This window comes from Salvelinus sp. IW2-2015, linkage group LG25, assembly GCF_002910315.2.
Source record: "Salvelinus sp. IW2-2015 linkage group LG25, ASM291031v2, whole genome shotgun sequence".
Lineage (NCBI taxonomy): Eukaryota > Metazoa > Chordata > Actinopteri > Salmoniformes > Salmonidae > Salvelinus > Salvelinus sp. IW2-2015.
In genome coordinates, this window is record NC_036865.1 from 7,352,797 (window position 1) to 7,380,319 (window position 27,523).

Consider the following 27,523-nt stretch of genomic DNA (forward strand, 5'->3'; position numbering starts at 1 on the left):
AAATTCAATACTCTGAAGAGCCACCTATTGCAACAATTACAGCTGCACGTCTCCTGGGGTATGTCTCTATAAGCTTGGCACATCTAGCCACTGGGATTTATGCCCATTCATCAAGGCAAAACTGATCCAGCTCCTTCAAATTGGATAGGTTCCGCTGGTGTACAGCAATCTTTAATAAGTCATACCACAGATTCTCAATTGGATTGAGTTCTGGGCTTTGAGTAGGCCATTCCAAGACATTTAAATGTTTCCCCATAAACTAATCGAGTGTTGCTTTAGCAGTATGCTTAGGGTTATTCCCCTGCTGGAAGGTGAACCTCCGYCCCAGTCTCAAATCTCTGGAAGACTGAAACAGGTTTCCCAWGTATTTAACACCATCCATCATTCCCAGTCCCCGYCGATGAAAAACATCCCCACAGCATGATGGTGCCACCACCATACTTAACTGTGGGGATKGTGTTCTCGGGGTGATAAGAGGTGTTGGGTTTGCGCCAGTTTTCCTTGATGGCCAAAAAGCAACATTTTAGTCTCATCTGACCAGAGTACCTTCTTCCATATGTTTGGGGAGTCTCCCTTATGCCTTTTGGCAAACACCAACGTGTTTGCTTATTTTTTTCATTAAGCAATGGCTTTTTTTCTGGCCACACTTCCGTAAAGTCCAGCTCTGTGGAGTATACAGCTTAAAGTGGTTCTATGGACAAATACTCCAATCTCTGCTGTGGAGCTTTGCAGCTCCTTCAGGGTTATCTTTGGTCTCTTTGTGGTCTCTCTGATTAATTCCCTCCTTGCCTGGTCCGTGGGTTTTAGTGGGCGGCCCTCTCTTGGCAGGTTTGTTGTGRTGCCATATTCTTTCCATTTTTTWAATAATGGMTTTAAATGGTGCTCCGTGGGATGTTCAAAGTTTCAGATATTTTTTTATAACCCAACCCTGMTCTGTACTTCTCCACAACTTTGTCCCTCACCTGTTTGGAGTGCTCCTTGGTCTTCATGGTGTCGCTTGCTGGATGGTGTCCCTTGCTTAGTGGTGTTGCAGACTCAGGTGTACAGTTGAAGTCAAAAGTTTACATACACCTTAGCCAAATACATTTAAACTCAGTATTTCACAATCCCTGACATTTAATCCTAGTAAAAAAATCCCTGTTTTAGGTCAGTTAGGATCACAACTTTATTTTAAGAATGCATAATGGTAGAATAATAGAGAGAATTATTTATTTAAGCTTTTATTTCTCCATCACATTCCGAGTGGGTCAGAAGTTTATATACACTCAATTAGTATTTGCTAGCATTGCCTTTAAATTGTTTACCTTGGGTCAAACGTTTCGGGTAGCCTTCCACAAGTTTCCCACAATAAATTGTCTGAATTCTGGTCCGTTCCTCCTGACAAAGCTGGTGTAACTGAGTTAGGTTTGTAGGCCTCCTTGCTTGCTCGCACACGCTTTTTCAGTTCTGCTCGCAAATTTTCTATAGGATTGAGGGGCAGGGCTTTGTGATGGCCACTCCAATACCTTAACTTTGTTGTCCTTAAGCCATTTTGCCACGACTTTGGAATTATGCGTGGGTCATTGTTCATTTGGAAGACCCATTTGTGACCAAGCTTTAACTTCCTGACTGATGTCTTGAGATGTTGCTTCAATATATCCACATAATTTCCTCCTCAGGATGCCATCTATTTTGTGAAGTGCACCAGTCCCTCCTGCAGCAAAGCACCCCCACAACTTGATGCTGCCTCCCCGTGCTTCACGGTTGGGATTGGTGTTCTTTGGCTTGCAAGTTTTGCGCTTTTTCCTCAAAACATAACGATGGTCATTATGGCCAGCAGTTCTATTTTTGTTTCATCAGACCAAGGGACATTTCTCCAAAAAGTATGATCTTTGTCCCCATGTGCAGTTGCAAACCTTAGTCTGGCTTTTTTATGGCGGTTTTGGAACAGTGGCTTCTTCCTTGCTGAGCGGCCTTTCAAGTTATGTCAATATAGGACCCGTTTTACTTTGGATATAGATACTTTTGTACCTGTTTCCTCCAGCATCTTCACAAGGTCCTTGTGTGTTGTTCTGGGATTGATTTACACTTTTCGCACCAAAGTACGTTGATCTTTAGGAGACAAAATGTGTCTCCTTCCTGAGCGGTATGACGGCTGCATGGTCACATAGTGTTATACTTGCTACTATTGTTTGTACAGATGAACGTGTTTCCTTCAGGCATTTGGAAATTGCTCCCAAGGATGAACCAGACTTGTGGAGGTCTACAATTTTCTTTTGATTTTCCCATGATGTCAAGAAAAGAGGCACTGCGTTTGAAGGAGGCCTTGAAATACATCCACAGCTACACATCCAATTGACTCAAATTATGTCAATTAGCCTATCAGAAGCTTCTGAGCTAATGAAGCTAATGACATAATTTTTCTGGAATTATCCAAGCTGTTTAAAGGCACAGTCAACTTAGTCTATGTAAACTTCTGACCCACTGGAATTGTGATACAGTGAATTATAAGTGAAATAATCTGTCTGTAAACAATTATTGGAAAATTACTTCTGTCATGCACAAAGTAGATGTCCTAATCGACTTGCCAAAACTATAGTTTGTTAACAAGAAATTTGTGGAGTGGTTGAAAAACGAGTTTTAATGACTCCAACCTAAGTGTATGTAAACTGAAAAATAATTGACTGACGAGTTTCAGAAGAAAGTCTTTGTTTCTGACCATTTTGAGCTTGTAATCAAACTCACAAATGCTGATGCTCCAGATACTCAGCTAGTCTGAAGAAGACCAGTTTAATTGCTTCTTTAATCAGAACAACAGTTTTCARCTGTGCTAACATAACTGCAAAAGGGTTTTCTAATKATCAATTAGCCTTTTAAAATGATTGTCACGCCCTGACCGTAGAGAGCTGTTTATGTCTCTATTTTGGTTTGGTCAGGGTGTGATTTGGGTGGGCATTCTATGTTCATTTTCTATGTTTTGTATTTCTTTGTGTTTGGCCGGGTGTGGTTCTCAATCATAGGCAGCTGTCTATCGTTGTCTCTGATTGCGAATCATACTTAGGTAGCTTTTTCCCACATGGTTTTGTGGGTAGTTATTTTCTGTTTAGTGTTTTGCACCTTACAGGACTGTTTCGGTTTCATTTATTCTCTTGTTATAGTGTTCTAATAAAAAAGCATGAACACTTACCATGCTGCTCTTTGGTCCGACTACTCTTCTTCAGACGACGAAAACCGTTACAATGATAAAATKTTATTTGCTAACACAACATGCAATTGGAACACAGGAGTGATGGGTTAGTGATAATGGGCCTATGTAGATATTCCATAAAAAAATCTGCCGTTTATGGTCTTTTATGCTACAATGGTCATTTAGAACATTAACAATGTCTACACTATATTTCTGATCAATTTGATGTTATTTAAATAGACAAAAAAAGTGATTTTCTTTCAAACACAAGGACATTTCTAAGTGACCCCAACCTTTTGAACGGTAGTGTATACTGAGATCATGTGAGCCTTAGATTGCACACAGGTGGACGTAAGTTAACTAATTGTGACTTCTGAAGGTAATTGGTTGCACGAGATCTTATCCCAAGGGGGATGAATACTTTTGCATGGCACTGTACTTAGTAATTGTGCATTAAGTTGTATGCTTTGTTCAACTTTGAAATGTAATGTTTTTTGTTTGGCATACATTTTAAAGTGAAAAATTGGAGTCTCAGCACATTTGAATTGCCCTTTTCCAGGCAGGGTTGTAGTATGGCTCTGATTTATCAATGAAAACATGAGTATAGGTTTCGTCCGATCATTGAACCTGGATGGTTAGCTCCCAGCATATTCGTGCAGTGTAGTAACGACATGATTTGGCACAATGTTCATTGTTGTTTTACTAGCTAACGTTAACTGGCTTGCTCCCTAGCTGACAGTGTTATTCGTATCCTACAGCTGTTTGCTTCRCTAGTTAGATCCTAATGTTAGCTAGCTAACATTGAACCTGGATGGTTAGCTCCCAGCATATTCCTACAGTGTAGTAACGACATGATTTGCCACTATGTTCATTGTTGTTTAACTAGCTAATGTTAGCTGGCTGGCTCRTTAGCTGACGTGACGTGTGTGATCTTACATGTTTGCATAGCTAGGTTCATTGTATACTTAGCTAGCTACATGTCTTAAGCTACAGTGTACATCACGAGKTGAATATGGCCAGTGTCAGTAAACGTCTGCAAAGAAGTGTAATGAAATTGTTTCCTGCAGAGCTGGTTAGGCTGTTTTCATGTTATCCATAGTTAAACAACTCATCGGCCAGAGCGAGCGCTCTAAATGCGCCGAGGGCGAAACGAAATGGGTGGGGCTAAAGCTTAAGAGGGTGTTAACGATGCTGAACGGGTGTAGACAAAGAAGAGCTCTTCACTAGATACCAAAACATTCAAAGGCCATTTTCTCAAAAGTGTGTTTACAACTTTATCAACTTTCAAAGCAGAATTACCTTCCCATTGTTCCTCAACAATGCATTATGATATACAATTTTGTACCTCTAAGTCTCTACGTTTATACAATGTAAAAAAACACAATTTCAAATTTTGCTACATAAGACCGAATCCAGGTGGTGAGTCACATTTGTTTTGCATGCATATTCTAGAATACGCCAGAATTTAGTAAGAAATGTACACATGGCTGATAAATGAGTCTGTGTTTACATAGGCAGCTCAATTCAGATATTTTGCCAGTTATTGTTATCTGGTATCCTGTCTATCTTTTCCCGAATGAGTTAACACCAAAAAAAAACACATGGAATCGGATGATTTTACCACCTCAACATGTGGAGCTGAATCCTGATACAAACCCAATCCTGCATATGTGACCTCTGTCTGGATGCAATTTGTTTTTTTTACCATGACAACCACCCAAATTTAAAGGAACACTGGCAGGAAATGAGCATWGCACCAWTCTTGAATGGTGGTGGTAAAATGCRGTCCCTTGACTTTGGCACCATGTAAAAACAKCAAGAACATGACAAATAATACATTTTCTGTTTTATTTAACTGTTATTTAATAAGAAAACATACACTGAGTGTACAAAACATTAAGAACACCTGCTTTTTCCATAACATAGACTGGCCAGGTGAAAGCTATGATCCCAAATTGATTCCACTTGTTAAATCAACTTCAATCAGAATAGATGAAGGGGAGGAGACAGGTTAAAGAATGATTTTAAAGCCTTAAGACAATTGAGACATGGATTGTGTATGTGTGCCATTCAGAGGCTGAATAGGCAAGACAAAATATTTGTGTCTTTGAACGTGGTATGGTTGTAGTTAGGTGCCAGGCGCACCGGTTTGGTGTTAACCAACAACACTCTACCAACAGGTCCTAACCCTGACTCTTTGCTGTCACTATATACAGTAGGCTACAGCCAGCTATAGAGCGAAAGAGCATGGCTGCTCAGAGGACAGACAGACGTGTAGCTTGTGAGAATAATCTAGTAGTATGGTTCAGTGGTGGTCTCAGGCTAGCACATAACGCAGTGAAAACTCGGACACTGTTCTGACCAACAAGTTCTGAGCTGACAGCTTGTTAGCACGTTTATTCTAGGCTAAGTTTCTCTGCTCACCCTATATAGATCTAGCAATTGTGACAATCTCAAAAGGACGGAGTCAGGACATGATTAGGAGAAGGCGACCTGTGTTCTCTGTGTAGAGCCTACATGGTGTGTGTGTGTGATCAGCGTTATTTTCAAAAGATGACTGACGTCCACACTGAGATGCAGCTGGTCTATCGGTTCTATTTGTCCTTACCACACCTCAACACAATAAACGGAAGGGGTGATGGACAGCACCTGTCAGCGTTTGTACTAAATGAGAGTGCAGACTGCTCTGATTATTTATGGAAGGTCACTAAAAAAGATCCATCAGTGAATTATTAAATGAGAGTCAAACATGAGGCTTGTTTTGTTTTGCTGCATCGTTGACCGTATATGTCCATGGCGGACAAAAGAAACACACATAGATATCAACAGYATTGTTGACGAACCCACCTATGTCTGTCTGGATCATGTTTAAGCTATTGCTAACCCCGTTTGTGTAAGTACAAAGTGGTAAGGGACAATAATAATAGAAACAGAATAAAATCAGTGTCTAATGTAATGGTGTGGTCAATCATGCCTCAGTATTTTTTGGTTGTTGCTCCTTTGCACCCCAGCATCTCTACTTGCACATTCATCTTCTGCACATCTATCACTCCAGTGTTTAATTGCAAAATTGTAATTATTTTGCCACTATGGCCTATTTATTGCCTTACCTCCCTTATCTTACCTCATTTGCACACACTGTATATAGACTTCCTATTGTGTTATTGACTGTATGTTTGTTTATTCCATGTGTAACTCTGTGTTGTTGTTTGTGTCGCACTGCTTTGCTTTATCTTGGCCAGGTCGCAGTTGTAAATGAGAACTTGTTCTCAACTAGCCTACCTGGTTAAATAAAGGTGAAATAAAAGTATGAATGGACGTTGTTATTTTTCTCTAACATCACGTATTGATCTTCTGTGTCAGTGTATGTCACCTCCTCCCACTACACAGCTTCTATCATCTGACCTAGAACATTCTCCTAATGTCAAATGTCCTTCTGAAAGCAACATTTTTCCAAGCAGTTGTGTTGAATGAATCAATACTAAATAAGGAATCACAAGGCTAGCATTCATTCTCAATCTAAATCAATAATAGTTGTGGCCTGAGGACTAGTTGTTGTAATACTGTTTGCGTTATTTTTGCGGGGAGTTTACACTCCATTTGACCCCACATGTGTTTCTGGTGAACAGCAGTGGGGAGGTGAAAGAGAGACMATGTCCCGTTGAACAACTGGCAGAGATTGAAAGTGACATGTTGACCACGGCAGTCTGGCTCCCCTCTCCTCTGGTTCATAGAAACTTGTAAGAGCTGAGAGGGAGACATGGTGCAGGAGTGAAGKGGAGGAGGGAGGCCTCTCACTCTGTCTCTCTCTACCCTTTTAGTGAATCTAATTCATCAAGGTCTAATGTGACCCAGGTGTCCCTGATGGCTATACAGGCCAATTTAATCCACAACAATTTGTCCAGAGWGTCAAGTTAAAGCATAAATACAATATGGTGTAGGGGACACRCTCTGTAATATCGTCATAATGGAGGTAATGGGACCTTGTGACCCCATAGTGTCCATAATATCTGGTTCAATGCAACCTGGGCTAATAAGGATGGGATTGGCTCACAGAYACAACATGCATGGAGAAATGTATATATCAACACAAACACAGATTGAAAATTGATAGTGTATGGAATAAGAAAGAATAGAAACCTTGGAACTGCTTTTCTCTGAGAATTAAAAATTGAGACGGGATTAAGACTATTTTMTCTCATGTTTTCCTTGTAATGTCTGTGGATGTACTATGTTATATGGGCTTTCTGTGTATCTCCTGCTTTACAATGGTATCGTTCACATTGATTCAGAAACCCAGAAAATASAATAACTCCTTTAAAAATATATAATCTTATTAATCAACCGTTTTCCTTGTATTGTCTGTGGATGTACTACTTTGTCATCTCACAGATGCTAATGCTTGCTGTTTGCCCTGTTCACCAATGGTTTTGTACATAATGATTCAGAAACCCAGACAGCATCACAACCAAYAATTGCTTTTAAAAATATATTTTAATCCAGTACAGACATTAGTTTTTCTAACAACTAGCATGCATGAGCTGCAACTCAAGACAAAATAGTTACACGAAAAACACAGCAGAACAATTCTCAACATGCCACTGTAAGTACAATACAACAAACACTGTTGGAGGTGCATGATAGTGAAGGCAAAAATGAGAAAAATATATCAATTCTACTTATCCGTCCACATTTGGACTGCTTCCTCAACTTATCAGTCTGTGATTCCTGTCCAAATCTCTGATGTGTTCTTAAAAATGTTCCTCTCCCTGTATTCTCGAAGGCGAGGTTACCACCCCTAGCACCTGCTCATGTATCCTCAAAAAACGGAACATTGTCATATTGCTTTTGTGTGTGTGTAACGTGTATAGGCCTACAGTTTGTGTGTGCGAGTGTGTGTGTTTTGGTTTTACTATCCTTGTGGAGACTTGTAAGTATCAACCTTTATTCATAAAACCTTCATTTTCCGGCTTTGTTACATTCGTTCCAATAGCCCAGTGAACAAGACCTTGARGTGTGGAAATGCGAGATTCATTTGTACATGACGTATTTGTTGAGACTGACTCATGCAATATGATCAGGGTCTCTGCTGTACCCGGCAAATGGATATTATCACAYATTATTATGGATATTATCACATTATTATTACTGTTTAACTTATTCAATGATGGTGCTGCACAGAATGGTGTCAAGATAAATGTACATAAGTTYGAATACACCTGAAACGTATTACTACATCTACTGTAACCAGCTATAAAGTCAACAGTGTTACAGTATCTTGTGCTAAAATATTGCTGACTGTAGACCCATGCTTTGTTGTGATCCTCATTGTACAATGCTTTTGTGCACATTGCTATGGTATTTATCGACGCTAACAATGAGCAGAGCTACTCCGATTCACTGGACCCATTCACAGTGTCCATATACATTATTTCATAACATACRATGTACAGTCACAGTGTGTTGACGAAAGAAATGATTTTTTTTGTGGACTGATCMTAAATATACAGTCCCTCAGTGTCCCAGCAGAGCCAGCAGGGGGCCAGCTGCACCAAGTCTCATTGACCGTCTTTGTTTTGAATGGAAACTCCCCATCGAATCTGCTCAAGAGACAGAAAWATTTACAGAAACATATAGAAAACAACACCCTCTCAGCAGGTGCCATCACAGGGGCTTCAAAGGGGAAAAGAGCTCCAGATTTAAAGCATTCTGACGGGAGCCAGCTCTCATCTAGTAAGTCTGGCTTTTCTGGGTAAGAGTAGGACTCGACACCTGCCCCCTCTGACAACCTGGATAATGCAGGTGGTGCACACTCAAGTTGTACAACTGATGTGCAGCGCATAAAGAGTACATCAGTTGTACAAGCTGAGTGTGTACGGGCCCCCTCTAATACAACAAACTGTTAGGTAGCTGATGACAATTAGGCCTACCAGAACAAAAAKAACTCATGACTCAAGTAAAGTGGGAGGGAATCAGACAAGCAAATAGTACATTTACAGCCACTATTTCTAGCTTGCTGAATTGTTAATATTTAATCACTGTCAAAAAACATTTAATATTCTTGTMATAATAATGATAAGTAATGATGGAGGGGACTTAAAGAATTAGCGGTTTTCGTGCTGAAAGAATCTTGTATTGTAGTGGAGAGAGGGCTAACGGGAGGATTAGGTGGCCATGATTGTATAAGAGTCAGGACCTTGGTTTAAGGGCACCCTTTGGGTGGCAGTCTCCCCATCACAGCCTAAGGTATTGAGGCGGGAAGAATGCCTCTCACTGGCCCTCTAACACCACTTCCAACAGCATCTGGTCTCCTACCCAGACATCAATCAAGCCTGACCCTGCTTAGACTCAGATGAAAGCCAGCAGAGAGAGGAAGTCAGGGTAGTCTGTCTGCTTGCCATACATTAAAGTATTATGTCCCTCTTTTGTGCTCTGGTTTTGGACAAGTTCCCTCTATTTTTACTAATACATACAAAGTTAACCAGAGAACCCTTGTGGTTACAGCTGGCATCTTTAAACAAACAATTATCACAAGAAGTGTGTGAGTAAGAGAAGATGCATCTGTATAAGAATGGAAAGGGAGGATGGAAAGGCAGTGAGGACTGGAGGTGGTGGGGGGGAGGGGAGTCTTCTGTTGGCCTACATGGGGCAGACTTTGTTCTCTGGGATCGGTAGCTGGGCGACGGAGCTGCGCTCGCTCGGGGACTCCTCCTCATTCTTAGGCTGAGCGTTGCCGYAGACCGGTATGCGGGCGGCGATGGCTGACATCTCGCCCCCCGTGCAGCTCTCCCCAGTCATTCCCGGTCGCTGCGATGTTGCGTTCATGTTCTCTGGCGCAGGCTTGCCGGTAAAGAGCTGGATCAGACACTTCCTGAACTGGACAAAGGTCAAAGGGCATTAGAACAGCCAATCAAAAAGAAAATGTCAGAAAGTCAGTGAAGGCAGTGTTCCTTCAGTACGAAGGGGGAAAAACATTTTTAAACGGGAATGAAATAAATGTTATTTTTGGACAAGTTCTTAAAGCACATTCATTGTTTCTTAACATGTAGGCTTCTGATTGGTGCCTTATGAACAGCACCCAGGTGATAGCCACTTATTGCCTTGCAGTGTGATATCTGAACTGGCAGGATACTGTAGCTCCTCTTAAAAAGAAGCAGATAAGCGGTAGACAGTTACATGGCTCTGCAGGTAGGAGATATGTATCATACTTATCAAGAGATGTACAGCACATATTGCAACATTGCAATTGTTTTTTGCTATTTGTTTAAAAAGGCAGATAGGATGGTGGTCAGTACTCCATCCTACTGCTGAAGGGCACACATCAATGGCCTGCCAATTTTGTCTAAAAGGGTGGGAGAAAAAAACTCTAAAAAGCTCTGAATCATTACTTGTTTCCACATTACCTTGCAGATGAAACTGTTACGTGACTGACCTTTTTGCGAGCTTTTTCTGTCCCAAAAGCAGATTCCAGGAAAACCCTCAATGCATCGCCCCCAGCAAATTCAAGCATGACCTGTGCCACTATTGAAGTTTCCATTTCAACATAAAGTCCAAGCTAATGCTTCTCACATCTTTACCTTCCCAAAGGCTGCTGAAAATAAAAACTATGGCCGGGTTTTCAATTAAATCGCGGGTTGTAGACAATGCTGCTTTTAAAAGGGAATTTCACATTGAGACGACATATCCCGCTGGGAACAGACGTCAGTTCAACTTCTAGTTATGATTTACATTTGGTTGAGTTTTCAGCTGATGTAAATTCAACGTGAAATAAATCAAATAAAATTCACCATATCATTGGATTTATGAAAAAAATTGGGTGAAAAAAGACAAAATGCCCTTACGTTGATTACTTTTTGCAAATCCAATCAGTTTTCAATGTTGATTACTTTTAAACTCGGACAAAACAGAGATGCTTGTTCTAGGTCCCAAGAAACAAAGAGATATTCTGTTAAATCTGACAATTAATCTTGATGGTTGTAAAGTCGTCTCAAATAAACTTGAAACCTCGGTACTCTTACCTGATCTTCTTTTTTGCGAACTATCAAGACTGTTTCAAGGACAGCTTTTTCCCTTACGTAACAATTGCAAAAATCAGAAATTTTCTGTCAAAAATGATGCAGAAAATTAATCCATGCTTTGTTACTTCTAGGTTAGACTACTGCAATGCTCTACTTTCCGGCTACCCGGATAAAGCACTAAATAAACTTCAGTTAGTGCTAAATACGGCTGCTAGAATCCTGACTAGACCAAGAAATTTGATTATTTACTCCATCTAGCTCCCTACACTGGCTTCCTGTTAAGAAGGGCTGATTTCAAAGTTTTACTTAACCTATAAAGCGTTACATGGGCTGCTCCTACCTATCTTTCCGAGTTGTCCGCGCTTAACATACTACACGAACGCTACGGTCACAAAGAGCAGGCTCCTACATTTCCCTAGAATTTCTAAGCAAACAGCTGGAGGCAGGGCTTTCTCCATAGATCTCCATTTTTATGGAATAGTCTGCCTACCATGTGAGAGACGCCAGACTCGGTCTCAACCTTTAAGTCTTTACTGAAGACGTATTCTTCAGTAGGTCATATGATTGAGTGTAGCTGGCCAGCGTGTGAAGGTGAACGGAAGGCTCTACAACAGAACCGCCCTTGCTGTCTCTGCCTGCCGTTTCCCTCTCTCCACTGGGATTCTCTGCCTCTAACCTATTCAGGGCGGAGTCACTGGCTTACTGGTGCTCTTTCATGCCGTCCCTAGGAGGGGTGCGTCACTTGAGTGGGTTGAGTTACTGACGTGATCTTCCTGTCTGGGTTGGCGCCCCCTTGGTTTGTGCTGTGGTGAGATCTTTGTGGCTATACTCGGCCTTGTCTCAGTATGGTAAGTTGGTGGTTTGAAATATCCTCTAGTGGTGTGGGGGCTGTGCTTTGGCAAAGTGGGTGGGGTTATATCCTTCCTGTTTGGCCCTGCCGGGGGTATCATCGGATGGCCACAGTGTTCTCGACCCTCTGTCTCAGCTCCAGTATTTATGCTTGCAGTAGTTTATTGTGTCGGGGGGCTAGGGTCAGTTGGTTATATCTGGAGTATTCTCCTGTCTTATCCGGTGTCCTGTGTGAATTTAAGTATGCTCTCTCTAATTCTGTCTTTTCTCTCTCTAGAGGACCTGACCCTAGGACCATGCGTCTAGGACTACCGGCTGATGACTCCTTGCTGTCCCCAGTCCACCTGGCTTGCTGCTGTTCCAGTTTCAACTGTTCTGCCTGCGGCTATGGAACCTGACCTGTCCACCGGACGTGCTACTGTCCCAGACCTGCTGTTTTCAACTCTAGAGACCGCAGGAGCGGTAGAGATACTCCTAATGATCGGCTATGAAAAGCCAACTGACATTTACTCCATTATTATTTTACCATGCTGGTCATTTATGAACATTTAACATCTTGCCATGTTCTGTTATAATCTCCACCCGGCACAGCCAGAAGAGGACTGGCCACCCTCATAGCTGGTTCCCTCTAGTTTCTTCCTAGTTTTGGCCTTTCTAGGGATTTTTCCTAGCCGCGTGCTTCTACACGCGTCACACCTGCATTGCTTGCTGTTTGTGGTTTTAGGCTGGGTTTCTGTACGCACTTCGAGATATTAGCTGATGTACGAAGGGCTATATAAAAAACTTGATTATTGTTTGATTCCAATGTCATCACATCATTGATTCAACCAGTTTTTCCAGTGGATGCTGCGTTTGCAGTGAAAGCAATCTCTGCGAACGTGGAACATTGCCTTTTAAAAGTTGCATTGACTACAACCCACGATCGGATTGAATCCTGGCCTATTCCAAATGTATGTTCACTTAGATTCTCAATTCTCCACTGACCTTGAAATCTTTAAGGCTTTAGCAGAGAATACATTTAAGTATTTGTTTGAGAAAGGTGTTCGCTTGATGTTCCAAAATAGACCTACAAGAAAGCAACTATGGCAATAAGCTACAGTATGTGTCATGCCAAGCATAAGGTCATAAATGTGTCACCTTAATGGAACTATGAATGGCTTGAGCAAAATAACATCAACAACACTTTTTCTGTCCCATTGAAAGGCTATTCTGGAGGCTAGATGGTTTTCCAAGATGAAGAAGGCCAACATCATAACATTTCACACCTCTCAGCTAAATGGAGAACACATTTCAATTCCCATATTTCTGTGCACTGGACATAGACAGCAGGATTGTGTGTCAGAAGAACTTTGGTGAGTGGTACTGTATAGCTCAGTTGGTAGAGCATGGGTTTGATTCTTGGGACCACCCATGTAAAATGTATGCATGATGACTCTCGTTTTGGATAAAAGCTTCTGCTAAATGGCATATATTATTATTATTATTATTATTACTAATAATAATAATATGCCATTTAGTAGTATTATGGTACAGAGCAGGATTTACTGACATTCTCCTAAAAAATTGTTTTTCATCTTGCCACCTACAGTGCCTTGCAAAAGTATTCATCCCCCTTGGTGTTTTTGTCACGATYGTCTTCGGGTGAAAGAGAAGAGGACCAAGGCGCAACGTGAAGTGAATACATAATCTATTTATTTAAGCGATGTACTGAAGAACACTTAAACAAAACTACAAACGTGAAGCTATACAAAACAAATAAGTGCAGCCACTGGCAACTTACACATAGACAATCACCCACAACCTACCTAATGACTATGGCTGCCTAAATATGGCTCCCAATCAGAGACAACGATAGACAGCTGTCTCTAATTGAGAACMAATCTAGGCAACCATAGACTTACATAAACACCTACAATGAACACAACCCCATGAACTCTACAAACACCCCCTAGACAATACAAACACCCTAGACGAGACAAAAACACACAAACATCCCCCATGTCACACCCTRACCTAACTAAAATAATAAAGAAAACAAAGATAACTAAGGCTAGGGCGTSACAGTTTTTCCTATTTTGTTGCATTACAAYCTGTTATTTAAATCGATTTTTATTTGAATTTYATGTAATGGACATACACAAAATAGTMCAAATTGGTGAAGTGAAATGAAAAAAATTACTTATTTCAAAAATATTGAAAAAATTAAAAACGGAAAAKKKGTGCGTGCATATGTAATCACCCCCTTTRCTATGAAGCCCCTAAATAAGATCTGGTACAACCAATTACCTTCAGAAGTCACATAATTAGTTAAATTAAGTCCACCTGTGTGCAATCTAAGTGTCACATAATACAGTATATATACACCTGTTCTGAAAGGCCCCAGAGTCAGCAACACCACTAAGCAAAGGGCACCACCAAGCAAGCGGCACCATGAAGACCAAGGAGCTCTCCAAACAGGTCAGGGACAAAGTTGTGGAGAAGTACAGATTAGGGTTGGGTTATGAAAAGAATATCCGAGACTTTGAACATCCCACGGAGCACCATTAAATCCATTATTAAAAAAATGGAAAGAATATGGCACCACAACAAACATGCCAAGAGAGGGCCGCCCACCAAAACTCAAAGACCAGGCAAGGAGGGCATTAATAGAGAGGCAACAAAGAGACCAAAGATAACCCTGAAGGAGCTGCAAAGCTCCACAGCGGAGATTGGAGTATCTGTCCATAGGACCATTTTAAGCCGTACACTCCACAGAGTGGGCGGAGCTGGGCGGAGGTTCACCTTCCAGCAAGACAATGATCCTAAGCATACTGCTAAAGCAACACTTGAGTGGTTTAAGGGGAAACATTTAAATGTCTTGGAATGTCCTAGTCAAAGCCCAGACCTCAATCCAATCTGTGGTATGACTTAAAGATTGCTGTTCACCAGCGGAACCCATCCAACTTGAAGGAGCAGGAGCAGTTTTGTCTTGAAGAATGGGCAAAATTCCAGTGGCTAGATGTGCCAAGCTTATAGAGACATACCCCAAGAGACTTGCAACTGTAACTGCTGCAAAAGGTTGATTTGGGGGGGGGGGGTGAATAGTTATGCACGATCAAGTTTTCAGTTTGTTTGTCTTATTTCTTCAAAGTGGTAGGCATGTTGTGTAAATCAAATGATACAAACCTCCCAAAAATCCATTTTAATTCCAGGTTGTAAGGCAACAAAATAGGACAAATACCAAGGGGTGTGAATACTTTCGCAAGCCACTGTATGGCCAGGGACATGAGTACACAGATGATGTAATGCTAGCAGAGTGTACTGTGTCAAGCATTCCTCTGCAGCGATCCCTTTCTTAGTGCAGCAGCTGCTTGTGTGCAGTGAAAGTTGTGCTGGGACCAAAGAAAGATCTATATGTCTCTCTGTAGTAACTTTCTCTCTAAGTTTCTCTAAAATCCTTCACAACAGTCAGAAGTACCCCTCCAAACTCGCAGAGCCAGGGCTGAACAAAGCACATCACAATCAGCTTAGGTAAGAGAGAGATGGAGGAGAGAGGCGGAAGGGAAGGGGATGCTCCTTGATAATGCACTAAAGTAGCAGTCCTGTCAATCAAGTCATTCCCAAATGTTAATTCTCTTCAGGCTTCACAACACTTCAATCATGTGTATGTGCCCCTCTGTAGGACTGGGCATATTACTGTCCCAGGATGCCATATAACCTATTTTGTATATAATGTTTCTGCCACCGTTTCTTATRACTGAAAAGAGCTTCTACATATCAGGACAGCGATTACTCACCTCGTACTGGAAGAAGATTTTTTTTAAACGAGTCGGAYGCGAAGGATTTACTTCAGACACCCGACAAGGCCCTCATCCCCGTCATTCGCAGGAGAAAGAAACGGAGATATCGGGGAGGTAGGTCGGGGTGCCTTGTAAGGATCCGACGGCGAGTGGGTAATCTGCCTTTACCATCAGTCCTATTAGCCAACATACAATCATTGGATAACAAAATAGAAGAACTACGATCAAATATGTCCTACCGACAATTAAATACTGTAATATCGTATGTTTCACCGAGTCGTGGCTGAACGACAACATGAATAACATACAGCTCGTGGGTTTTACCCAGCATCGGCAAGATAGAACAGCCGCCTCTGGTAAGACATGSGGTGGCGGTGTGTGTATATTTGTAAAGAACAGCTGGTGCACGAAATCTAATAGTAAGGAAGTCTCGAGGTTTTGCTTGCCTGATGTAGAGTATCTCAAGATAAGCTGTAGACCACACTATTTACCAAGAGAGTTTTCATCTATATTCTTCGTAGCTGTCTATTTACCACCACAAACTGATGCTGGCACTAAGACCGCACTTAATGAGCTGTATAGGGCCATAAGAAAACATGAAATCGCTCATCCAGAGGTGGCGCTCCTAGTGGCCGGGGACTTTAAATGTGCAACCAGAGGGAAAACATTTCTAGACCACCTTTACTCCACACACAGAGATGCTTACAAAGCTTTACCTCGCTCTCCATTTGGCAAATCTGACCATAATTATATCCTCCTGATTCCTGGTTACAAGCAAAAACTAAAGTAGGAAGTACCAGTGACTCGGTCAATAAAGAAGTGGTCAAATGATGCAGATGCAGGACTGTTTTGCCTGCACAGATTGGAATATGTTCCGAGATTCTTCCGATGGCATTGAGGAGTACACCACTTCAGTCACAAGCTTCATCAATAAGTGCATCAATGACGTCGTCCGCACAGTGACTGTACGTTTATACCCCAACCAGAAGCCATGGATTACAGGCAAGAYCCGCACTGAGCTAAAGGGTAGAGGTGCCGCTTTCAAGGAGCAGGACTCTAACTCGGAAGCTTATAGGAAATCCTGCTATGCCCTCCGACGAACCATTAAACAAGTAAAGCATCAATACAGGACTAATATTGAATCGTACTACACAGGCTCCGACGGTTGTCGGATGTGGCAGGGCTTGCAAACTATTACAGACTACTAAGGGAAGCACAACCGCGAGGTGCCCAGTAATATAAGCCTACCAGATGAGCTAAATCACTTCTAAGCTTGGCAAGCAACACTGAAGTATGCATGAGAGCATCAGCTGTTCCGGATGACTGTGTGATCACGCTCTCCGTAGCCGATGTGAGTAAGACCTTTAAACAGGTCAACATTCACCAGGCCGCAGGGCCAGACGGATCACCAGGACTTGTACTCTGAGCATGYGCTGACCAAMTGGYAAGTGTCTTCACTGACATTTTCAACCTCTCCCTGTMTGAGTCTAATACCAACATGTTTCAAGCAGACCACCATAGTCCCTGTGCCCAAGAAYACTAARGTAACCTGCCTAACTGACTACCGACCTCTGAAGTGCGTTGAAAGGCTGGTCATGGCTCACAACACCATTATCCCAGAAACTCTAGACCCACTCCAATTTGCATACCGCCCCAACAGATCCACAGATGATGCAATCTCTATTGCACTCCACACTGCCCTTTCCCACCTGGACAAAAGGAACACCTATGTGAGAATGCTATTCATTGACTGCAGCTCAGCGTTCAACCCCATTGTGCCCTCAAAGCTTATCACTAAGCTAAGGACCCTGGGACTAAACACCTCTCTCTGCAACTGGATCCTGGACTTGCTGACGGGCCGCCCCCAGGTGTTAAGGGTAGGTAACAACACATCTGCCGCGCTGATCCTCAACACAGGGGCCCCTCAGGGGTACTCARACCCCTCCTGTACTCCGTGTTCACTCACGACTGCATGGCCAGGCACGACTCCAACACCATCATGAAGTTTGCCGATGACACAACAGTGGTAGTCCTGATCACCGACAACGATGAGACAGCCTATAGGGAGGAGGTCAGAGACCTGGCCGTGTGGTGCCAGGATAACAACCTCTCCCTCAACGTGATCAAGAMAAAGGAGATGATTGTGGACTACAGGAAAAGGAGGACCGAGCAGGCCCCCATTCTCATCGACGGGGCTGTAGTGGAGCAGGTTGAGAGCTTCAAGTTCCTTGGTGTCCCCATAACCAACAAACTATCATGGTCCAAGCACACCAAGACAGTCGTGAAGAGGGCACGACAAAACCTATTCCCCCTCAGGAGACTGAAAAKATTTAGCATGGGTCCTCAGATCCTCAAAAAGTTCTACAGCTGCACCATCGAGAGCATCCTGACTGGTTGCATCACTACCTGGTATGGCAACTGCTCGGCCTCYGACCGCAAGGCACTACAGAGGGTAATGCATACGGCCCAGTACATCACTGGGGCCAAGCTTCCTGCCATCCAGGACCTCTATACCAGTCGGTGTCAGAGGAAGGCCCTAAAAATTGTCAAAGACTCCAGCCACCATTGTCATAGACTGTTCTCTCTGCTACCGCACCGAAAGCTTCTACCCCCAAGACACAAGACTAAAGAACAGCTAGTCAAATGGCTACCCAGACTATTTGCATTGTCCCCCCCCCTCTTTTACTCCCTGTTTATTATCTATGCATAGTCACTTTAACTCTACCTACAGTACATGTACATATTACCTCAATTACCTCGACTACCCTGTGCACCCGCACATTGACCCTGTATATAGCCTCGCTACTGTTATTTTAATTATTTGGGGGTTTTTCTCTATTTTTTACTTAACACTTATTTTTCYAACTGCATTGTTGGTTAAGGGCTTGTACGTAAGCATTTCTACACCTGTATTCGGCACATGTGACAAAAAAAAGTGATTTGATTTGATATGGCACAATAGAGAGACTATGGCATGCCAATCATTCATCACACAGCCACAGACCAGACTTAATTTGCTCAATTATTAATCAATAACTTCTGCCTGACAACTGTGATCTTTGGGGACTGTGGTTCCTCATTTGTATTTTGAGGGACTGACCTTGTAAGATCAAAGCTCTTTCTTTCAAGAAATATCAAAGGATAATGGTAGAACGTTCCTCCTTGACCTTGCTGTGACCTGTGTATGATATACTTTGAACCTGTCTATGATATCAATCTGCTTTACTRTACAGAAGTCATCCATTGTAGGAAGCCTCCTATGTCCCTCTGACACTATTGCGTAACTTCCACACAGACCCCATTGCTTAAGGTCAGTTGACTTTTACAACTGTCCTACATCTGAGGTATCTTGATGCCAGGATCTGCCTGCTAGCTGTCCTTATTTACATTTATTCACATCCCCTGCTCTTTTATAAATACAGTGWCCTATTAACAGGACAGATCTAAAGTGGAGCAGCCAGTCAGATGGACAGGCAGAATTCATGCACCCACATGTGACCAAAATCTCCCTAACCAAATCAAAAATGTTATGTAAACAGCATGCTATTGAAGTTTTTACATACTATTTTTGTGATTTTCCTTGGTTTTGAAAAATGTACCCCACCACAGTGATAGACATCCTCAGGCTCATTTGGCAATATGAGGGCATGCAGAAAACAAGTATAAATGGCCAYATATCAGAGAGAATACTATTTATTTTGCTCTATTTGGTTGTCATAGAAGCCATCAGTCCCGAGAAACCATCAGTATCACCACAATGGGAACGAGAAAGCACGCGCATGAGGCTTTGTAACTTCCATATACATAAAAAATATAGATTTGGTTAAAAAAAAAAAAAGGAAAAATGTGTTATTTAATGTCTATCCTTGACCAAATTCATTGTGGCTTTGTGTAAATCTAAAACTACAGTGCATTCGGAAAGTTTTCAGACACCTTAACTTTTTCCAAATGTCGTTACGTTACAGCTTTATTCTAAAATGGATTAACTAGTTTTTTCCCTCATCAATACACAATAATGACAAAGCGAAAAAAGGGTTTTAAAATGTGCAAATTTATTTAAAAAATGAAAACAGAAATTACTTATTTACATACACTACCGGTCAAACGTTTTAGAACACCTACTCATCCAAGGGTTTTTCTTTATTTGTACTATATTTGTACTATAGCATTCACCTAGAATGCTTTTCCAACAGTCTTGAAGGAGTTCCCACATATGCTGAGCACTTGTTGGCAATATGAGGGCATGAGTTCCTCTGTGGAGATGGGAGAACCTTCCAGAAGGACAACCATGTCTGCAGCACTCCACCAGACGGAAGCCACTCCTCAGTAAAAGGCACATGACAGCCTAAAGGACTCTCAGACCATGAGAAACAAGATTCTCTAGTTTGATGAAACCAAGATTGAGCTCTTTGACCTGAATGTTATGGGTCACGTCTTGAGGAAACCTTGCACCATCCCTACGGTGAAGCATGGTGGTGGCAGCATCATGCTTTGGGGATGTTTTTCAGCGGCAGGGACTGGGAGACCAGTCAGGATCGAGGGAAAGATGAACGGAGCAAAGTACAGAGAGATCCTTGATGAAAACCTGCTCAGGACCACAGACTGAGGCAAAGTTTCAGGACAATGACCCTAAGCACACAGCCAAGACAATGCAAGAGTTGCTTCGAACAAGTTACTGAATGTCCTTTAGTGGCCCAGCCAGAGCCCGGACTTGAACCCAATTTAACATCTCTGGTGATAGCTGTGCAGCGACGCTCCCCATCCAACCTGACAGAGTTTGAGAGGATCTGGAGAGAAGAATGGGAGAAACTCCCCAAATACAGGTGTGCCAAGCTTGTAGCGTCATACTCAAGAAAACTCAAGGCTCTAATCACTGCCAAAGGTGCTTCAACAAAGTACTGAGTAAAGAGACTGAATACTTATGTAAATGTTTCTTAATTTAATACATTTCCTTAAAAATATGGCTTTGACATTATGGTGTATTGTGTGTAGATTGATGAGTAGACTTTTTTTTTTTTTAAATAGGCTGTAAAGTAACAAATTGTGGAAAAAGTAAACAGGTCTGAATACTCTGTATACATGTATCTCTCTTTTAATGAGCAGAGAGAAATCAAGAACCCCTGATGATAATGATATATATTTTTATTTATTTAACCTTTATTTAACTAGGCAAGTCAGTTAAGAACAAATTCTTATTTACAATGACGGACTACCCCGGCCAAACCCTAACCCGGACGACGCTGGGCCAATTTTGCGCCGCTCTATGGGACTCCCAATCATGGCCGTTTGTGATACAGCCTGGAATCAAACCAGGGTCTGTAGCGACGCCTCTAGCACTGAGATGCAGTGCCTTAGACCATGGCGCCACTCAGGAAAATAATACATTGTGTAACGCATTTCCCATGCTCAATGTGCAGAATATCTTTTGGTAATTGCAAAACAAACTGGTTTTGCGGATCGAGGAGCTGATGCATTTTTAAAGCAGCCAGCCAGCATGGATAGTTCTACATTCTATATTTCACATGTCATGTATTCATACACTATACATTATTTAAGGACAGGCTAACACCCAAAAACAAAAAAAAAGAACTGTCAGCTGAGTTTTCCTCAAAGGCTTTCATCCCAAGACTAACAATTGATGATGCCTCTCAGCTCTGTGTCAGTTGAGTGAGACTTGCCACAACCTGGCAGAGAACTGGTGGGCATTTTTTCTCCTGAAAACTGCCAAATTGTATTTCCATTCATATTGCAGAATTCAGAGAATTCATAAGCAACAGGCCAGGATTAAATCAGATCAGCAGTAACCCATGTTAGCCGACAAACGCATAATTTATCATTGCTTTTGTTAAGGCGGTGTCAGTGGTGTAATTGCGTTAGAGCTGTCAAATCGGTAATTGGCTGCTCTTGTGGTAATTGTCATGAAACCACACCTGTCCTTAAATCCAACCCGCATTACAAGTTCAGAATGAGAAAGTGTAGGCTACATAGAAATAACGACACCAGTAATAGGGATTTATAGAAGCCTGACCGAGKTGTAGATTATATCACACATTCCAGTGTTCAAATTTTGTAATGTAGCTGCATGGGATTTCTACTAATGCAATTCAGTGCATCCAATGGCAGGTCCGCGATAGGTAACGCCAGGAGCAGGTTGTGGATATGACAGCTCTAACACAGTTACACCCCCGACACCACCAAAACAAAAGCAATCACAAACTATGTTACTGCTGTGTTACTGTTGATCTGATTGTATCCTGGCCTTATTCACAGTACACCTGGAAATGGTTGTCTAAAACCTTGGGCAACAATAATAACAGCAATATCACAGATCCATACGGTGTAAGCCTTCAATGTAATTAACAACCCAGAGAATGTCATAAGTAGCCATGCGTTCAGGGGGGAAAGAGTGAGATACCTGTTTGTTCATGAAGACGTAGATTACTGGATTGTAGACTGCAGCCGTCTTGGAGAAGAAAGCGGGTGCGGCAGCCAGTCTGGGGTCCAGGTAGATGGTGGGACAGGCTGTGACAATGATGGAGAAGGCTGCGTAGGGTGTCCAGCCCACCAGGTAAGCGACRATCATCACCACCACCATGCGGCTCACCTCACGCTCCGGTTTCTTGGCATTACCCAGCCTGCCATGGGACACCTGAGGATTGACGTGACAACAAACAGCTTTGGTTATTGAGCTATAAAGTCTATTATGTGAGTTTATTTAAAGACTTTAAGAACTGACCTGAAAGTCTTGAATACACCAGGACATAATAACGAGACAATTACAAAAAATATTCCCAAGCATGCGCTTGCTAGTCAACCAAGGACTACTTTGGTTCAGTTGCATCCTCTACCAGTAGTGCCAGTATTCTATACATGGAAACTGACCTTCCTCAGCTTCTGTAGGAGCTTCCCATAGCAGTAGATGATCATCCCCAAGGGCATTATGAAGCAGGTCACAAAGAAGGTGATGATGTAGGTGTGATTCCAAATGTTGTTGGAATACCTGAGGTCAGAGGAAAGTAGACCATAAACATTTAAATTACATTTCCACCATTTTCTACATGGCCCAGTCATATTATGACATTGTTAACTATTCCTTTTAAAAGGGATATCTGTAGTTCATACAACCATTTTTGCCATGCCCAAATGCCACTGCAATTCAAGAATGACCCGTGTGTACCTAAGTGCGTGTATGATACAAACAGGAGGTTGATATTGCTGTACATCTACAGTATGATGTGTGCCCTCTGCTCTCTCTGTTGCCTCTCACCAATTGGGCTCGCAGGTGGTGCCGATCTTACTGACGGTGTAGCTGCACCAGCCGAACACAGGAGGGATAGTCCAGATGAAGGAGAAGGTCCAGACGAACAGCAGGCCCAGCGCTGCATGCTTCCCCCTCAGACGGACATTCCCCAGAGGCCGGCAGATCACAAAGTAGCGCTCAAAGGACAGGACCGCCAGGGACCACATAGCCACAATCCCTGAAAGAAGGGTATTATGGGCATTATGTAGAGCCTAGAAGCCACATTACTACTTAACCCATTTACCTGTGACTATATTCATTACATAGCACTGACTTGCATGCCTTCTTACTATTAATAAAACGATTACTAACATGTTAAAATAACAATAAATGACATTTTCATTAAAAACGTTATTTTTAAAAGAAGATATAGTCTGGACAAAAATCTGGTCCTTAGTTATTTTGGTCATGTTGCTGTGTAAAAGGACTGGTCGTCCGTTCTAAGCTAGCTAGCCAACTTCAGCTAACTCAGTCACGCTTAGATTAACCCCCACTTTACCAAACTAAATGCTGTTTCAAATATGTTTTATTGTGGAACAGAGTCAAATGTACAAGTTTATAAACAGGATTGAGGGCTCCCTTTTAAATATAGAAGCTAACAGTGAAATGCATTAAAGAAAATGGACACAACATCAAAACAGTGTGAAAAATGAATGGAAAATKAAAGAAAAGGGGCTAACTAGAACCCTAAAAGGATTTTAGGCTGTTCCTGTCGGATAACCCTGTCTGATTCCAGGTAGAGCACTTTTTCGTTCCAGGTAGAACCCTCAAATAACCCTTCGGTGTTAAGGTTCTAGCTGGAACCAAAAAAGGGTTCAGTTCTACCACAGGGACAGCGGAAGAACACTTTATGGTTCTAGGTAGCTCCTTTTTCAAAGATTGTATGTATATGATATTCACATACCATTGTGACATTGTCAGTGAAAAGGCAGAGCACTATGATTCCAACCACAATAGGATTTTGAGTTACATTCTCAGAGAGAGTTATCTAAATGCAATTGTGACAGCACTTAGGGTATAGCTACATCAATTTGCAGGATATATATAATCCATGTAAGARGTACATATTGAAGTACTCTTACCTAAAGTAGGCTAATGATGCAGTAAAGGTACATTAGTCTGCCTCCTAATGGAGTGAAAAAGTTGTACTTAATTACAGTATAATTCACTCTCAAAGGTTTGCTTGTGTACTACAGTCTCTGGGGCAAGACTACAGTACAAGGACTCTCTCCTTAACACTACATTTAATTCAGAATTGTTGTTGTAGAAAAGTATATAAATGACCTAAATAAGTGCTATTTGGGTCACACGTGAAATAAGGAGCAGCCCCTATTCCTTTTGTGTAATCATAAAAACTGCTCAACTCCATTGCGATACTAATAATATGCTRATGTCAATACAATGCTATTACTAGTGTAATGACAGTGTTATTACACAGGTATACTTAAAGTATTACCCTACTGCCTTTTGGTTCAAATAATTGTCTCAGCATGTCTTACATACAAACCAGCTCAAAAACAAATGGATTAAGGCGTCATAATAAACAGATTACTGCCTTCTGATGTAATGAGTAGCTACTGTAGCTACTGTAGCCTACTTTCTCAGCAACAAACAGTGTTTTCACTGTTGACTATAAGGCTATGTTGTGCAACAAAAATGTGTGTGTTTCCTAAGTTAGATAATGTATTCACATTTTTTTWAATGTTATCACACGATCATATCTGTCTGTGTGTAATTTTGCCATCAGTTTTAGGTAGATTTTTCACCGCAACAAAATGCTTTAAAAGAACTGCGAAATGCACTACAAATGATGGATGGCTTCTTTTCGGCTGTCTTTAAAAAAAACGGTCTAAGAAACCAATCTAACAAATAAACAGTCAATCAAACAATCAGTCTTTGACTTTCAAATTGTATTATTTTTGCAACATTTTGGAATCTAAACAGCTCCAACACTGACACCTACAGTAAGTGTGCGATTACCCCAGCATCCAATTTATTCAGATACATAACCATGCTGAACTTACCGAAATAGGTGACAGCAAAACCTTCCAAAACGCAAGCCCAATTTCCAAGGAAAAAATACCCTTTGGCGTTTGTTAGAAAACTTATGGTTCCACCGGTGAGTGACACAAGGAAGTCAGCGAGAGATAAATTAACTATGATATAATTTAAGGGCTGTCTCAGCTGTTTGAACTTGTAAGTGGCCAACATAACAGTGAAATTTTCAAAGAGAGACAGAGATGTTATAACAAACATCAAGGTAGCCAAAACTGCGAAATTCCAAGGTGCAAGATTTGTTATTGGACCAGTGAACGGATCAGCATGTGGTTTGTAGATCTCTGATGGCTCGGTATAAGAAACACCATTTACTGCAATTCTTAAAGTATCCATTGTCCATGTCCAAATAATTGCACGCGATCTTAGAGAGTAATATTAATATTGCACTTGGGGGTTATGTAAGGGGTCTGAGATTTTGTGGTCCATATGTCTCATTTTCACAACTTAATTTGGACTCTCATCCTCGGAGTCGCGCGTAAAAAACATTCGTTTGAAAGAATGACTGGATCAACAGCCATCGCTTGAAATCTTTAGACTACTTGTCTTTGAGTAGGTTGAACTTCAGATCTTGATATCCGCATTTTGTATGAAATAACCTATTTTGGACCAAAGCGACGAATCCACAGTTATTCAGAGTTCATGAAAGTGAGCCTGCATCTCGAAAACAGCAACGGTAAACCAAAAGGGCAAAAGCAGTCCTGCAAATAAACGAACACTTTATAAATTAATCGGTGGGGGCCGAATCGGAATCTTGAGAAGGCACACCAACAACTAAATAGGTGACTGATGGCAGCATCTTGTATGCGCTTATATAGCCGGTAGTCGACTCGCTCGCAACAACTCCTGCCCTCGAGGAAATGCAAAACCTAGCTACTTGTCAGATGTGCAAATGAGGTCTKTATGCGACGAATCCGCTGCCTTTCACTTTCATATTTTGAATGTGTTTTTTATTCGTAATTTTGCAACTACATGCATTTTGGGCTTTTCTAACTTTCCAAAAAATGTGTTTGTTGAAAAAACTTTTCTCATTTTGTCAGGACCGTAAACTTGTATTGGCTGTGACCATTTTATTCGACAATACATTTTACTCAGTTTTCAAAACACTTTTCTGCAGTTTTCATTGCCATCTCATAATAAAACATTCCATTTTAATTTAAAACTGAATGACAAACAGATTGGATTTTTTKATGATTTGGATTCTGTCTATAGTATTTGGTACTACCACATTTAAGAAATCATTATTTGAATTCCTTAATCCATAAATATGGGCCTGCGCTGTCTGTGCTTGTATACCTGCACGGAGGCTACCATCAACAATGCAGTGTCCTGCTGAAATAGTTATATATTTATAATTTTGACAGTAGTTACACTGTAAAGAGGTTACCTTGAATTTAACTTTAAGTTTACAGGTGGCAAATAATATTCTGTATTTAAAATTACAGTACACCTACTGTAATATAAAGATGGTATCAGAGCAAGTACTGTGTAATGACACACAGTACAATACCATAAAATGTACTGTATTATACTATAAAAAAAAGTAAATGCTACCGTAATTGGAATGGATGAATGAAATGTATTGAGGGGAGGGGCTTGTATTTCACATTATTTTACTGTAATTACAAGGGATTGGTGCAAGCAGGTTGGCTGCTAGGTAAAGTATTTAGACATTACAGCATATTAATTCATATTTGGTGTTTTATATCACTTGCACTTCTAGAGGCCTAACAAAGGCTTCCAAACTTGCAGCGACAACAGGGAAAAAACAGTCCAAAAGGACATGGCAAGATGCTCAACCTGTTAAGACTGGCTGCAACTCCAATCTTGCCTCATAAACAACAGAGGAAGACTAACAGTGAAATGCTTACTAACGGGCCCCAAAAAATGCAATAATGTAGAAATAATAACACAAGGAATAAATACACAATGAGTAATGATAACTTGGGTATATACACGGTTATCTAATCTGTCCCCTATACATTTTAAATTGATGGGGCAATGTAATCACATAGGAGTTAAATTGTTACAGCATTTCCCCTCACCGGTGCAACAAATAAAGCCTCTTACAAGGCATGCTTCAAAATATGTTAATAGGCCCGAAACAACAATTCCAAATCAAATCAAATTTTATTTGTCACATGCCCCGAATACAACAGGTCTTACCATTCACTCACTAGTGCTCAAAAGGGTTTTGGTGCTCCCAAGATACTATAGTCTGATGGGGTGGAATTACAATACCATTTGAAATACACCAATTTTCCCACAAACCATCATCATTTACAGCAGAGCTGTGGACTCGAGTCACATAACTTGGACTCGAGTCTAACTCCAGTCACAAATTTGATAACTTGAT

The 27,523-nt window shown here is 41.4% G+C and overlaps 1 protein-coding gene across 1 annotated transcript; it reads right to left on the reverse strand.

Annotated features, from left to right (window-relative positions):
- Nucleotides 1-7,675: 7,675 nt before the first annotated feature.
- LOC111951658 (vertebrate ancient opsin) lies at nt 7,676-26,034 on the reverse strand. The gene is made up of 5 exons (XM_023969872.2): nt 25,137-26,034; nt 23,080-23,290; nt 22,695-22,812; nt 22,228-22,461; nt 7,676-10,042 (listed from the first exon to the last, which is right to left on the reverse strand). The coding sequence occupies exons 1-5, from the start codon at nt 25,501-25,503 to the stop codon at nt 9,806-9,808; spliced, it is 1,167 nt and encodes a 388-aa protein (XP_023825640.1). The 5' UTR covers nt 25,504-26,034; the 3' UTR covers nt 7,676-9,805.
- Between the last annotated feature and the right edge of the window lie 1,489 nt (nt 26,035-27,523).